The 15713-nt window shown below is 48.4% G+C and overlaps 2 protein-coding genes across 2 annotated transcripts in view; both read right to left on the minus strand.

Annotated features, from left to right (window-relative positions):
* The window catches only part of LOC129385940 (uncharacterized), a 90792-nt gene that overhangs the window by 44528 nt on the left and 30551 nt on the right, over positions 1-15713 (minus strand). The window lies entirely within an intron of this gene.
* LOC140219234 (uncharacterized) lies at positions 1986-4897 on the minus strand. The gene is made up of 3 exons (XM_072289045.1): positions 4433-4897; positions 3188-3326; positions 1986-2415 (listed from the first exon to the last, which is right to left on the minus strand). Exons 1-3 carry the CDS (start codon positions 4789-4791, stop codon positions 2002-2004), a joined length of 912 nt encoding a protein of 303 aa, XP_072145146.1. The 5' UTR covers positions 4792-4897; the 3' UTR covers positions 1986-2001.

Here is a 15713-nt window from a genome sequence, read left to right on the forward strand (position 1 = left end):
CTGGAACTGGCAAAAGAAGCGCAATCGAAGATCAACGCAAGCCTGAAACTGAGATTAGTAGCCAATTCATTCGCTATTGCTGCTATGATGGCTACCGACGCCACAGTTCACCGTGAGCGGTGGGCATTTGAACGAAATGAACGTTGGTTCGAAGAGACGCTTCCACATCTCGGGGAGAATCACTTCAGACAAGCTTTCCGTGTCTCGCAGACGACATTCCGGTACCTTGTGGAGTCGTGCAGGATCGCCTTGGAGCGCCAAACGACGAACATGAGAAAGCCGTTGTCTGTGGAAAAAAGAGTGGCCGTCGGGATGTATCGGCTGTGCTCAAGCGCTGAAGACCGAACGATCGCCCATCTGTTCGGCATCGGCCGGTCAACGGTGAACGTCGTATTTCGGGAGTTTTGTAAGGTTGTCACCGAACAACTTGAAGCAGAGTGGCTTCGAATGGTCCGGCGCCACGAACTGGAAAAACACGTGAGGGAGTTCTTTTTCTTCACTGGCTTCCCGCAGGCAATCGGCGCTCTCGATGGTTGTCACTTTCCTATATCCCCGCCAAAGGACAACGCAATCGATTACCATAACTACAAAGGCTGGTAGGTACCTTCGAGACCTCTACGCTGGCGCGAAGTTAAAAAATTAATTCACTTTTCATTGCGTGATATATTGTGAAATATAAACGATTGTTTTCGATCGTTACTGATTAAGCTTTAGCAGTAGTAGCTATGAAATACATAAGTATCTGCAAATAACAATCACCAAAGTTCAGGTTGCCTTTATTTTCTTTTCTCTACCTGCAGTGTGTTCAGAATGGTGCATTTCTGGAATTTCCCGCACTAGAATTTCATAACTGCTTCTGTCAACTGTGTGTGCATTGTCTATACATAAAAATGTATACATAGGCCAAACTAGTCGTGATGTTTTGCTGAATGAACGCTTTCCTTATAAACAACTTCCAGCCATTTGCTAAAAAGTGTTGCATGCATGTGCTAATTTTGCCTAAAATGCCTTTACTGTACAGTGTGAAGGTATCATGACTTGTCGTGCAAGAGCCATAGCTAGAAAATTCCTGCGCGCATGAAGTTTTCCTTTGTGGCAACAAAAAAAATTATCGGCAAGCATGCATGCCGGAGCTGTCATGCTGTGGCCTGCGCCTGTTGCGCAACTCGCACAGTTGTTTGAGAAGTGCTTTTCTCAACATGGCTGTTTATGACAGGTTAAAATACTGCAAAGAGTAGTGCCCACTGTTATGCATGAGCAAGACAACATTTGGCGCTTGTTTCTTTTATACAGGTACAGTGTAATACTGCTCGCCCTGGTTGATCACCAGTACCGGTTCCGGTATATCAATGTTGGAGCTCCCGGCCGATGCCATGATGCCAACGTGTACGGGCGATCGAAGCTGCACACACTTATTGAAAGCGGACACCTTGATTCGCCTGTGATTATGATCGAAGGCGCTGCTATAACACCACTGATTCTGTGTGACCAGGCATTTCCACTGACTGCAACACTGCTTAAGCCCTTCCCAAGTGCATCACCTGGCACCCCCGAAGCTACTTGCAATTATAACCTTTCCAAAACGAGACGCATAGTTGAAAACGCATTTGGACGCCTGAAAGCTCGTTTTCGTTTTGTCATGAAGAGGCTAGAATGCAAGTTGCCCAATGCTAAACAAGCCATTAGGGCTGCATGTGTTCTTCACAATATCTGTGAGACATTCAGAGACCCTGTGGATCCTCAGTGGGAACAAGATGTGCCTGCATTTGATGAACTGTTTCCACAGCCATCGCGCTCCACCACTCAGTCAAGTGAAACAGGACACAGTGTTCGAGCTGCTCTGGCGCAATACTTCTGGAGACGTGCTCAACAGGCCACATGACCAGCAGCATTGCACCACAGCAGAGAAGCAGTGTGTGTGTGTGTGTGTGTGTGTACTTCGAAGAGCGTGTGAATATGAAAACAATCATGCTCATTGACAGACATGCAGGCATTGAACATTTACTTTTTGCCCAAATCCCGCAAACACGCCAAAAATAAATTTTCACGCTGCGCACTTTCTTCCTGCAGCTGAATCTGCTTCTCTCTGAACTTTTCTTCTTTCTGCATGCCTTTTTCTAAACATAGACGCAGCTGCCGTTGCTCCTCAATGAGCTGCGCAAGCAGATTTGCATTCGATGGCTGCCTCTTTCTCCTTTCGCGAGGCCCCAGTAAGCTCTGGCGACAAGCATTTTGCTGGGGAGTCCCAGTTTGTGAAGGTCCAGCGTCAACAGGAGATGAAAGCGCACGACACGAAGTTTCTGATGATGTTTCAGATGCGTCATCCTGTGTAGGATATGCCATATCCTCATTCATGTTGGAGGCTGCGTCCCCGTCGTCTCCGCTTCTGTGATCATTCTCCATTTGGTGGATGATCTGAAATGGAAAGTGACGAGCAATTAATAATGCCAGAACCATTTTGAAGTACTCTCAGTGCAAACAAACTCGATCTGAATGCACAGGTTATCACAAAGTCAAAATACAACACACTAAGAAATGGCTATTGCATGCACAGCCACCCGCACACGTGACACAAATGCTCGAGCACGTGGCTTGCACTGACATTAGAGCCGCTGAGTGCCGACTGCTGGGTCCAAGGCCACGCTGTACGGTGCACTTGCGAAGGCTGGCGAAAGCGGGTGCCTTGCTGCCACCCCAATATGATCTCAGACCTAGTGGCAATATGTTGATGGAAGCCACGCGCTCCAGCGTTAGTCTTACGTGTGCGGTGGTGCATGCAACATAATTCTGCCAAAGCCACCATGTGGCCGAGCTGTATGACTTGGCTCATGGCCTCACGTAGTCTTTCTCTCTGCTGTGCGCTGATGTTATACAAGGCTTGTCTGAGTAAAGGCTCAACCTTGCTAAGTGGTACGTTTGTCAGTGACAATATTCGGTACCACTTATTCCATGAATTCGGACTATCGCTTTCCAAGCATTGTAAGCAAACCTTGCAGCACCAAACATGTTAAATTGCCACCATTAACACATATATCTACATAACAGGCAGATTTGTGGACAAGGGAGCCATAGCGCTGCCGAGATGTTACTTCTTTTTGACCATGGTCAGTGACCAGCGAACTTCGTCAGGCAGTTCAGAAGCACCAAATATCGGCGGCAACATGCACCCAAGATGTGCACATCTTACCTCCTCCACAGTGTTGCACTGGCTTTCCACCATTTCCCGCTGGTTATTCATTGGTAAGGCACTGAGGAACTTGTGAATTTCCCAGTAATAGGGCCAAGTGACACGGCCTTGCCCAGTGCCCTTTTTCTTGTTGATGTCTCTGCAACAATAAAGGAATGAAAGGAAATATGAGGCATGTTTCGGAAAATAAACAGCAGTTACAAAATACGTAACAAGAATTTCCAAACTGAAACAATTAATTAAATTCATGCCAATCTTTACGAATGATTGACTTATATATTCAGGGAAAAAATTCTCTACGGCGGTTTTTCAAGGATAAACGTCCGCGCATATTTGTTGGTGTTCATACATATGGCATGAACGACTTCCGCCCTACAGGACAGGCTAAAAAAAACGAGAGCTCTCGCAAGCCGCTTCGGACCTCTACGGGGCGTCATTGCGTGGTCAATGCCCGGATCTCTCTGGGTTCGAAACCTGGTGGTAGCACGTCTTGTCCAAGTGAAGTGGACACACCGTAAACAAAAACAAAAAAATAAGTTTGGACACCGAAAGGGCAATTAAACCGGCTGTAGATATCAATAAACAAAACGAGAGGCGAAAACGAAACTTGGCGGCGGGTAACAGATGATGTTCCCGGCTTATCTGCCGAACTCCGACGACGCGACATCGATGTCCGAGTCATCACTGCTCGAAAAGTAAAGATCGCTTCTACGATCGTCGGGATCACGCGAAACTGCTTCCTTTCGAGCGCGCGCGGGTCCGGATGTCGACGCCGTCATGCCGAACTGCACCTCGACATTTGCCCTCGCGCGTCCTTTAAAAATCCGCGCCACGCGGTTAAAATGTGAACCGTGCAGAAAAGGAAACACTGCTTTGTACACAATCACCCAGATGGCGCTACGAGTCCAGAAGCGCAGCGTTCTTTTTTTTTTTATGTTGGCGCTCAATAACGTCAATCGCCTGTGACTGGTGCCTAGTGCCGTGGTAAGGAAAGAGTAAAGTTCATATAGCGTAACCTAATCCGCCTGCGCCGATGCATGGGTCGTGCTTTTCTCTTCAGTCGCTTTAACCAGCAAACAATGCACGAGAAGCTATAATTCGTTTCAAAAGTTGGGCTCAGTGGAGCAAAAGCTTCGAGCTGCCCACAGCGGCGCTTACAAAACAATGACACGCGCATGCGATAGAGCCCCGCCTTCCTGACGCGCGCAGTCCTGCTTAAATGAGTTCCTGCCAAAATACACTCACCTGTACTTGTTTGCTAGATTTTCGATCTTTGTCTTCGTCTCTTTCAAAGTCTTGCTGATGCCAGCATCGAGCAGCTTTTCAGCAATCAACTGGTACACTTTTGCGTTGCGCTTCGCCCTTCTTAAGTCATGGAGATGGTCTTCCCATATTTTGATAAGGGCGAATGTCTCCTCGGGTGTCCAGTGCGCTTTTTCTTTCGGGTCCGCTGCAGCTGTAGCCATGGTACCGCACGTCCAACACCGACGAACCACCACCACCACCACCACGAGAGTACACAAAACCACAGCTAGCCACCATAGCACTGCTGCCGTTGCTGAACAAACATACAATATGGCCGACCGTCTCGACAGACTCCTCATCCCCGTGCTCCTGATGCCAAGAGTAATAGCGCTTGAGCAGAGCCAGTGGTGAAAATATCATCGCGGTAAAAATAATTATTCGTTTTTATAAGTCTCAATAAATATCTTCTGGCTTTGCTGATGCACGCATTACTTTTTTCGCATTGCATGTCGCTGTTGTCGATCTGGGGTGGAGAGTATACATTCGGTTCGAAATCGAATGCGAATGAGTTCTCCGAACTCATTCGATGGGAAGTGTCATTCCATTCGAATGACATTACATTTTCCCGTGTAAATCCCGATTATTGGGATTACATGCGAATGTCATTTGATTCGAATGACATTAAATCTTCCCGTGTGACAGGGGTATTAGACACTTGCGGTTATGCTTTGAATTGCGCTGATGTAGAGCATAAAACCTGGGACGAGATATTGGCGTATGCCACCTTTGCATACAATACCGCTCAGGAAGAGACAGCGAGGATGACACCGTTTCACCTTATCCACGGTCGTGATGTCACAACCATGCTGGACGCTATGTTGCCTCGTGAACTTGGATGCAATACCGTCGAAACTAACGCTGACTACATCACTCAGTGTGCTGAAGAAGCCCACCACCTTGCGTGCATACGTATTCATCGACAGCAGGAGAACGATGCAGGCCGCTATAACCTTCGCCACCGAGAAGTCTCCTACGAGCTTGGAGAGTGTTGGAATCTCAGCGCTGACACCCGTTGTTGCATCTGGGTCGCAAGCCCCAAGGGTAGCGTTGGCCTGGCGGCCTGGGGCACAACTGGAAGCATCCGAAGGTCCCGGCAAAGCATGAGTCGACTGGTAACAGAACAACTTCTTTATTCTAGCATTGCAAAAGAGCGGGCGGTCAGGTCGACCGAAGTGGAGAGACGGGAGAGCACGTAACTCAACGGAAGAAATCGGAGCCTCTCTCGGCGTCCGGGAGCAGCTGCTCTTATACTCTCGGAGTCGAGGGGGAGAAGGAACGCCTCGTCACAGGCGCACGTGACGGGGCACGGACAGGCTGAGAGACACGTTGGGACGAGTGTAGTGACGCATCCGCCAGGCCGGCGCCGGTCAGACCTCCTCGCTTCACACTTGGGGAGCTCCTCTCCCCGGCTGCCGCGCTTTGACAAGCGTGGGCACCAACATGCACACACACACACGCACACACGAAGACACGTGGCATTGAAACACGCCTGGACGCGCTTGGCGGGGAGGCGTTGCGGCGGCGTCGAACGGGCCAAAATGTCCGCCGCTTTGAACGAAGCCCCGGCGTCCGTTGCATCCGCGCCGGCTATACCGCGCGTCGTAGGCGAAACGTAACAAGAGGGAGTTTGGGTCTGGACTCCTGTTCGCCGTGGTGACCTTTTAAAGAAATTGCTGAGGCGCTACTTTGCCCCGTACGTAGTTGTCCGACTTGTCGCGGACGCCAACTGTGAAGTCGTTTCCGATAGTCTACATTTCTCAAGGCGTCGATGGCTTACACCGGAAATTGTGCACGAGGTCCGGATGAAGCCCCATTTGTCCGAATTAATTAATGGCAGAATAAGCATGGCCAGATCCTGGCGTCGTCAAATAAAGCATCGAGAAAATGCTTGCATTGGAGGGAGGCTGTCACCACTAGAAAAATCTAACAGCCACAGGAGACAACGCACTGAGGGACGCGATTGCACGCAGGGCTCTCTCCGAAGAGGATAAAGTTGGCGTGGCCGATTATTCCCGAGCCTCGGAATATAATGCTTTTCTTTATTTTTCGCACCGTCGCCGTGTGTATTGTTTGTCGCGTCTTGCGACAATAGCATGTTGGCTCGCTCTTGTTAAGAAAGCATGCATCAGATGAAAAAAGGAAGCTTTCAAAGAAACGCCCTCTTCAATCACCGCAAGAATCGCCTCGCAGAGTTCTGTGCGCGTTGACATATTCTACAACAATATACGGTCGATAAGGTTTACCAATCAAGTTCCTAAAATTTGTTTTATGACGCTGATAGCCATGTGAAGTGCATATAGAGATAATGGTAATAAGCTTATTGAAGAGGACCGCCTAACAGCTACTGTCTCAGGGGTCGTTGGGAGTTTAACTGGGACAAGCAACCACCTGATCGACTATTTAAGCTGCGCCACCCACCGACGCAGTAGCCTCGTTGCGGTATTTGCGAAAAATGGCCTATTGGCTCAGACATATTGCATGCGCTGAATTGGGATGTGAGATGCATTTACTGAATGCACGGAACCATCTAAGTTTATGAAGGAGCTCTTTAATATAATCAAGGTAATGACAAAATCCCCCGACGTCGCACTGCAATAATTGCTTCCCCATGTGAGAAAAGAGGCCTCTCCTGTGTGTTTATGGAATCAAATACTGCATACAGAGCTCTTGCCAGGCCCTGTCATAGGGCCTTTTCTCTTTTAGGAGCCATCGAAGGACTCTCGCCGCTGCTTAGGCGCTTGCTGCGCCGTCTGACGGGGAGTTACGTTCATCGCCACTCGCAGGCCGCTGGAGACCCGCTCTTGCGAGCGGTTTGTTCGCAAAAATGGCTTCGCCTCGAGAGATGAAAGCCTGGAAGCCACAATTTCTAAAATTGATGGACCTCCTTAGATGGCGAAGCAGCGCTGGGTGCAGCAAGCGAGGGGGCGAATAGCGTTGGGCCCGGCTCACTACGCGTGGGCCTGGCACCCATAGGAAACCGTTGTGGCGCTGGTTCATGACGCGCCACTTCGTCAAAGTTATTCTTGGGCAGGTACGCAAACCGTCTACCTGCCTCCTTCACCGATATGAACTCCTTGACTTCGGTTGTCGCGATTTCTGTCTCCTTCTTCCATGATGGCTAGGACCGCGAATATGCGGCGTGCTGCCCGCCACAGTTTACCTAGTGTGCAGTGTTTTAGTATGCTTCATACGTGTGTTTGTGGGCACTAAACTAAGCACAAATCAATTGGTCTATTTAGTTCTGGGAACTCTGACCGAATCTTTGTGGTTTATAACATTGGAGTGGGTTTGGCATGTGCGGTCTGACATGGATCTTGTCATAACCGGGCCCAATGGCCTCAGGTAGCACACTTGAGCCAAAGTTACGAATGAAACGTTTGGTGTTGATCTCTTCTCCATAACATCTCACCTTAATTCGTTTTACATTAACCACATTTCTTCCTTATTCTTCGAAAAGCCATTCCTTAGCCAGCTCCATTACGTCATCATCTGAGATGGCACCACGAATAGTGTTTGTAGCGCGGTTCGGTTAGGCACTAACAGGAAAGTCGCCAAATGGCACAAGGTTCTGTAGCTTTTCATGCTGTTTCTTATACGCAGGCACTTCCAAGAGATGTTCACCACTAGCTAGCTTTGTACCTTTTTAACCTTCACCTATAGCATCACTCATACATTTAGCAACGAGGAAAAATGAGATGACATTTAAGCTATTTTCTGGTTTTTCAGAATAAATTGCATAATACCTCGGAAAGTTTTTTCTGTGGTGGCTAAGAAATTGAAACACTTCTTCGATGCGGCCTCTTTGCTGGGGGTGATTTGGGAGGGGTGGAAAAGAACTAGCCATAAAAAGTACCTTATATTTCGGTAGTAACGCTAGCCACCCATCAAGGAGCTGAACAAGGGGTTGCTGCTGGACCTGTAAAAGCAGGTCTTGTAGGCGCCAACTGTGCGTTACTACTGGAACCGAATGTGTTAAAGCCAGGGTGGCTTTAGAGATAAGGCAAATCGTCGCTGCCTGGAAAAAAACGGAAGAAATACGAAAGTGCACAGAACCACAGAAAGGTTGAAAGGGAGAGAGAAATAGAGAGCTTGGAGGACTGTAGTGTGCACTACGTACGTGCCACAGTGATCCAACCAAAAAATGACGACGACGACACGCCAAGCCCACTGCGGTCCGCGACCAAGGAATCGGATGCACGATCGAAGGCCAGCGGCACTTTTTCCCGCACTCGTCTGATTGAGCGGGCCCTGTTAGAATATAATTTGTGGACACCAGGCACCAACGTATGTATTGTTTTTCCGAACCCACAAATTGGGCACTCCAGACTTCGCGCCATCGCTCTCAGCTCCTGCACTACACATGACTCAGCCGATTCGCTAGACCTACTGCGGCCAGGAACTGGAGCCCCGCTGTATTAGTAGCCCGCCTGGTATCCAGGAAGCCATGGCCTCTGATTCCTCCGATCAATTATCGTCATCAGCGCCATGATCCCGTGAATCCGAGATGTCCACCCTAAGTTCCCAGACTTCGAGTCGTCCGTCTAGGAATTTTAGTTCATCACCACTGAATCCTTCTTCCGTTGTCACCGCCTCAGTTCGTAGTGGACCATGCTCGACCACGCCGTTGGAACGCTTCCGCCTAATGCCGTTAGGGCTTTTCGCAATATTCTACGCTTCCCGCCTGTCAACGGCGCCTATGATCACCTTAAGGCGACGCTCATCCAGCACACTACCGAAACGGAGCAGTGTCGATTACAGCAACAGCTTACATTCGAGGATCAGGGTGACAACAATCCTACCGACATATTGCGTCGAATGCAAGCCTTCACTGGAGACGTGACTCCTTCAACTGACAGCGCACTTCCACGGGAAATTTTCCTGCAGCGCCTTCCACCGCAGGCGCCCATCATCTTGACCGCGCCTTCATACACAATACTGGAATCACTGGCTCAGTTGACCGACAAGGTTTTGGATGTCGGCTTTCTCTCCGCGGCGACAGCTTTTCCCCCGCCTGAACCTCCACCCACGGTGCAGCTGCTGGCGACAACTGTGGGCGTCCCCTCAAAACTAACGAAGAGCTCACCCGGCAAGTAGCGCCGCTTACAGCTGAGGTCGCTGCCGTTCAAACACGCCGGCTGCTTTCTTCGGCACGACCTCGCCGCTCCAGCCGCAATCACTCTGGCACCGTCCTCCACATCGCCCTACGCTTTGCTGCTACCACCGTCGCTACGGCTCTCGTACAAACCAGTGCCGCCTGCCCTGCTCCTTAGCGGAAAACGGTCGGGCAGAACACTGACGGCGAGCGCTGTCCCCGGCACCAGATTTAGCCGCCTCTTCCAAGTCACCGACCGCCTCACCAAAGTTCGCTGTCTCGTCGACACTGGCGCCCCAAATCTGCGTCCTTCCTCCTACGTTGGCTGAGCGACGCTATCCTCCCGACTCGCCTTCTCTCACAATGGTCAACGGATTGACCATCCGGATTTACGGCCAAAAGCAGGTGACTCTTGACATTGGCCACAGACGTACCTTTCGATGAATATTTGTCATCGCGGACGCGCGCCAGCCGATCATTGGAGTTAACTGCCTCTGGCACTACAACCGTCGTTGACGTGTGGCACAGACGCATCCTGGATTTCGAGACGAGCTCAGCTGTGCGAGGCGTTTCCTGTGTTGCTCGGACACTCCAATTTCTCCAGGCGCACACGGTCGTTCCTGACGCGTGGTCAGCGGTCCCTGCAGAGTTTCCGGATGTCTTCCGATAACCCTGCTTTCAGTCCTCGGCCGCTCACAGCGTGACTCAGCATATCGTCATGACTGGCCCTCCCGTGTTTGTACGGGCTCATCGCCTCGCACCGGATCGTCCGGCTGTTGCCCTAAAGCAGTTTTTAACACATGCTTGACCTTGGCTTCATTCGTCCTGCCTACAATACTTGCGCCTTGTCGCTTCATATGGTGTCCACTAAGACCGGTCGCTCGCACCCGCCGTGCTCTTACCAAGGCAACTGTCCAAGATCGGTACCCGATTCCCCACATCCAAGATTTTACCTCGGCACTGCACGGCTGCACAGATTTCACGAAGGTCGACCAGATGAAAGCCCACCACTAGATTACTGCGGAGCCCTCAGATATTCCTAAGACCACCATCGTAACACCGTTCGGCCTGTTCGAATATCTACGCATGCCTTTCTGTCTTCGTAATGCGACACATACCTTTCAGCGTTTGATTGAACAGGTATTACGGGGCTTGATGTACTGCTTTGCCTATCTTGACATCTTCGCCTTCAGCACCATCATCGAAGCCCTCAAGCTCCTCTATGTCGAATGCTCGCAAGACTCAGCAAGTTTGGTCTTGTCGTTAATGGTGCGACGAACGAGTTCGATGTTACTGTGATATCGATGTTTCGGTTTCGAAACCAAGCTCATTCGTCCTCAGGGGGCGCTGTTGTAGTTCTGCAGAGCTTATTTAAGTGGCTGCTCGCCGATTAAAAAGATTCTTCACCTCGGTTCCCGCCTGCATCGGTTTCCTTTTTCCAGGCAGCCGTCCCGGCATCCTCAGCGTGCCCGACATGGCGTTTATCCCGGCCACGCCGTCAGCACATTTTGGCGACGAGGATAAACCCTTCCGTACGTAGGATGATGCCTTCAAGATACCATAGAAATCGTTTTGCTGCCGCGGACGCCGGATTCTGCCTGGACGCTGCTAGCGTTGGCACATGTGCCATGTCTTGCTGAGCAGCGCGTTCCGTCGGCATTCCCACTACATTTTGGCGACGAGGAATCCTTTTGCATCGTGCCCACATGTGAGTGAGGATGCCTGGCTTCCTCTTGACAGCAGCCCCTACTTTTGCTTCACTCCTCCTACGTATTATTTCTGACTTTCTGCCTGTTCAACGCTATCGCGGCGTCATTTCTTTGCCTGCCTGCTTCGACGCTATTCCAGCGTTATATCCTGCCTGCCTCTTCCTACGCTATTGCGTCGCCATCATCTATCCTCTCTGCAGTTCCTGGTTTCTGCCTTCTGATTCATTACCATGAATTCGGTGACTCCACCACCGCCATTCTTGTCATGTCGCAGTGTACCGACAATTCCTTGGGCTAAATGGCGACGTGTTGTAGAGGTCTATGTCGACGCCGCTGCCAAGAACTCCATGCGAGAACATAAGGAGGTGTTACATTTAAACGCTTTGGCATGGAAGGCGTCCGTGCCTACTTTAACTAGATTGAGGGAGAGACTCAGGCCAACACTCACTGGGGAACGCGCGACCGCAAGGCAGTTGATGGATATGAAGCGGCGCTCAAAGTACTGACTGACATTTTCTTTAGGATTTAGGATTACGACGAATTTTGCAGTGGCTTGCACTTCAAGCGCACAATACAGAGTTCTGCGGAATCGACAACGGAATTCTTGCAAGATATCCAACGATTCACCAAATTGTGTTATTGGAGCGGTGACTAACTTGGTGGTTCAGGATCAAATCCTTTGTGGATTACAGTCACACCAACTACGCCGCCGATGCATTCAACTATGCACGAATTGTAGCGTCAAGAAAGCAGTGGGAATTGCTAGAGAAGAGGAGCGCACAGATAAGGTAAAGCAGCACCTCGACGTTCTACAAGTAGACGCCGTGTCACAGCGCCGTCCCCGTCAGATTTCAGTCCAAGATGGCAGTCAGCTTCACCGTCCGACTTCAATCCAAAATAGCGGTCGCCTTCCCAATCCTTCTCGAGTTCAATATGGCGGCCAGCGGACCGGCCTTCCCCCCGACCGGATCAGGATGGCGGACGGCGAGAGCGAGGAAGTGGGCCTCGTCGTCAGGCAAGAAGGTGATCGGCGCCTCCTCTCCCCTCGCGCCGTCAGCTCAACTTGGCAGCTGCTTCCGCTGTGCATCGCCGCATCATTGGGCGAACTTGCATGGTTGTCCTGCCCACTACAAATTCTGCCCAACAAGGGGAATAAATTACATTTTTACCAAATGTGCCGTACACTTGAAGTTCCATCTCGACCCGCCAACGAACTGGCAACGCAAGACAGTACTGTTACAAATACAGTGACTGTCCTGAACGTTGAAGATGGTGGCAATGCCCTGTCGCTTAGGCGCTTTCCCATTCAAATTAATAACGTGACTCTACAGCTGATGATTGACACCGGTGCGGTTGTGTCTCTCATGAATATTCAGGATTATTAGAGACACTTCTCGCACATCCGCGTCCTTCTATCTCACCTGGTCATTCAGAATTACTCGGAGCAAGTTATGCAGAATCTACGATTTTTCTGCACAACTCTTAGATTTCAAGACAAGTCGGCATCGGTCAACTTTTACGTGACTGAACGCGGTTCGTCACTTCTTGGACTTGATGCTATCAAGGCATTGAGGGGAGTAATCGATGGAGTGACTTTTTCTTGTATCCAAGCCTCAGTTACATCACCGGACTCCGACATCGGTTCCCGCTGGACGGAATCTCATCCAAGTATACTGAACTTATACGATGTAGCGGACTTTGACAGTGCTCCGCAGGCCAACGCTTCTTCGATTTCACCACGAGTGAGAGTGAACCAGTCTAGAGTGTTGGAGCATTCAACCGTAGTGGACTTGCACACTACATCAGACTTTGGAAGTGCACCATGTCTTAAGTTCCGTCGAACTACAACGCCAGATAGCGTCACCCAAGTTCAAGTGTTGCGACGGCAAGCTCCATGGAAAACCCACGAGAACTGTACGTCACATCTCAATTTGCACGTTGAGCGCATTGCTACCAGATTTTTTCTATAGTCGCAGGCATGCTAAGGCATATACCCCTTTTATACATTATTTTTGTAAAACACTCAGATGCAGTTGCTTCAGGTAATCTTTCTGTGAATTGCGCATTCCAGTGCAGCTTTTTCCTCATTCGCGAGTGTGTTCTTATACAGCTCATAAAGTAGCTATTCGGCCGTAAGGCAAGCGGATCAGGCACGAATACTAATGCCGACTGACGTGCCCAGTTCAAATGCCCCGCTAGCACCGTCGACTGCTCAGCGCTTCAAGGAATCGGAATATTCTGTTGAGGCACCAGTTCTACGAGCGGCTGTGGTGCCCAGCCAAAATTAAGCCTGCCTTTGAGCCAATGGGCGTGTAATTTCCTGGCACTTTCACAACAAATGACTGGTGTGCCCAGTCCGAATGTTTTGTTTTCTTATACGCATAACGCTCATGTGTCTGAGCTTTCGTGCTCCCATGCAGCTTTAGATAAGTCCCCTCCCAGCTGCTCCTGAGGAGCGTATCTGAGTCTTCAGATTCCTTTGAATCTTCTTCGCACTCAGATTCGTCCGGCGGGCGCTTCAGGGAGCGCGGAAGCTCAAATGTAAATTAGTTATCGCGCCCATAGTTGTGCCTGATGGGTGTTTAAGTGAGCAGGAAAGCTGAAAGGTAGCTTCGGAGCCATTGTTGGCACCTACAGAAGGCACTCAGCTTGACGTTGATGTACCGCATTTGCCTTGGCGGTCAAAAAGGTGGCGGCAGAAACCGCACCACCTCAAAGATTTTCTTCCTTGATGCACACAAGTTCATAAATGTCTATATATTCCTCATTGATTGATTTCATTTATTTATGGATACTGCGATCTCGAAGAGAGATCATAGCAGGTGTTATACATAAAGACGTATTTACATAAAACAGCACAACCACGATAAAATGCGAGCAGTAAGTACATAATATTGAATGAATAAAACTGCACAACCACGATAAAATGAGAACAGTAAGTACATAACAGTGAATGAATATAAGGATTTCCTAAATGTCAAAAGCACGAAAGTCATGAATAACATACATGATTTAGAGACAGAACAGCAAACCCTAAATAAAAACAAAAAGGTAGAACAAAACCACACAACAATGCACGCGCAACAAACCCTAAACAGCACAAGAAGTAAGGCGCACGCAAGCATAAGTAAGACTGCTCAAAGAATTATTGTATTTCTTAAATAAAGTCAATGAATCTTGGCTCACATCATCATCGGCAAAGCTATTCTATTCTACAATGGTTCTGGGAATACGAGTGTCTTTAAAGCAGTTATTAAGTGGAACTAAGGTGTTACTGTAAAATGATGTCCTTGTCTAGTAGCATAGCCTTCGGAATAAGTGATATCTGATGCATCTATGTTATAATATTTTACTAGCTGGTAGAAGAACTTTAGTCGACAAATTTGATTTCTGTTGATAACTGAAGGTAATCCACTTCGCTTCATGAGTTCAGTAACTGATGAACGCCCATAATAATTATAAATCTATGGCACTACCGTTTTGTATTCTTTCCAGCTTGTTGATGTTTGTCTTTGCGTGCGGGTCCCAAATGGATACTGCATACTCAAGCATAGGACATATAATAGGCTGATATGCAAGAAGGCGTACAGCAGGCGTGGATAACTTCAAAGAGCGTCTCAAGAAAAACAATTTCCATAGTGCTTTACTTGTAATCACGTCTATGTGCTTTGTTCAAGATAGATATTCGTGATCCGTAAGCACAGATATTTATATTCCTCTACTTCTGACAGAGTAATACCATTTGCACAGCAATGAAAGAGAAGGGGCTTCTTCTTATGAGTTATTTGCATAAAGGTGTTTTTTAATTAATAATCATCTGACACTTCTCACACCATGATATAATTTTTTAGAGGCTCTCATTTAACCTGATTTGATCCTCAATTGAACTGTCGCATAAATAACGCAGTCGTCCGCGTATAGTTTGATATTTAATCTCAGTAATGATGTCATTTATAAATATACATAGAAATACATCGCATTTCCATGTCTAAGTGCGTCCGGACATGTGTTCGGATAATTTTTTATTGCCTGCTGTGCAGTTCATGATTGGGTTCATATTCATCATTACTACATTGAATTTTCATGTTTCATGTTGTTCAACGATGTTTCTGAACATGTTTCGTTATTTTTATTGTGTGTTGTGCAGTGTGATTACTACATACTTTTTCATTCTTGGTGTGGTTGTATGTGTATTTCCACTGTTTGTACTTTAAAAAATTACCGAGTGCTCTACTTCGTGTCACATTTTTTTTTACTTTTCTTTTTACTGAAAGAGTGGGGAGAGAGCTGCGAGTTAGTTATGGTGTTATTAATGAAATGTATGTGTTCAGGGATTTCAGACATGAGAACCTTTGAATGTAAGTGCATACGTAAATTGCAGCATTAAGAAATAAGTAAGAAATGTATAAGGATGTCTCTT

Source organism: Dermacentor andersoni, chromosome 7 (assembly GCF_023375885.2).
Source record: "Dermacentor andersoni chromosome 7, qqDerAnde1_hic_scaffold, whole genome shotgun sequence".
NCBI classification, from domain to species: Eukaryota; Metazoa; Arthropoda; class Arachnida; order Ixodida; family Ixodidae; genus Dermacentor; species Dermacentor andersoni.

Bases quoted from the DNA above. Each gene is read 5' to 3' on its own strand.
- LOC140219234 (XM_072289045.1), bottom strand. From the start codon at position 4,791: ATGAGGAGTCTGTCGAGACGGTCGGCCATATTGTATGTTTGTTCAGCA. The intron at 3,327-4,432 runs GTGAGTGTATTT...TTATTGTTGCAG, and splicing joins AATCTAGCAAACAAGTACAG to AGACATCAACAAGAAAAAGG. The intron at 2,416-3,187 runs GTAAGATGTGCA...TTTCCATTTCAG, and splicing joins AGTGCAACACTGTGGAGGAG to ATCATCCACCAAATGGAGAA.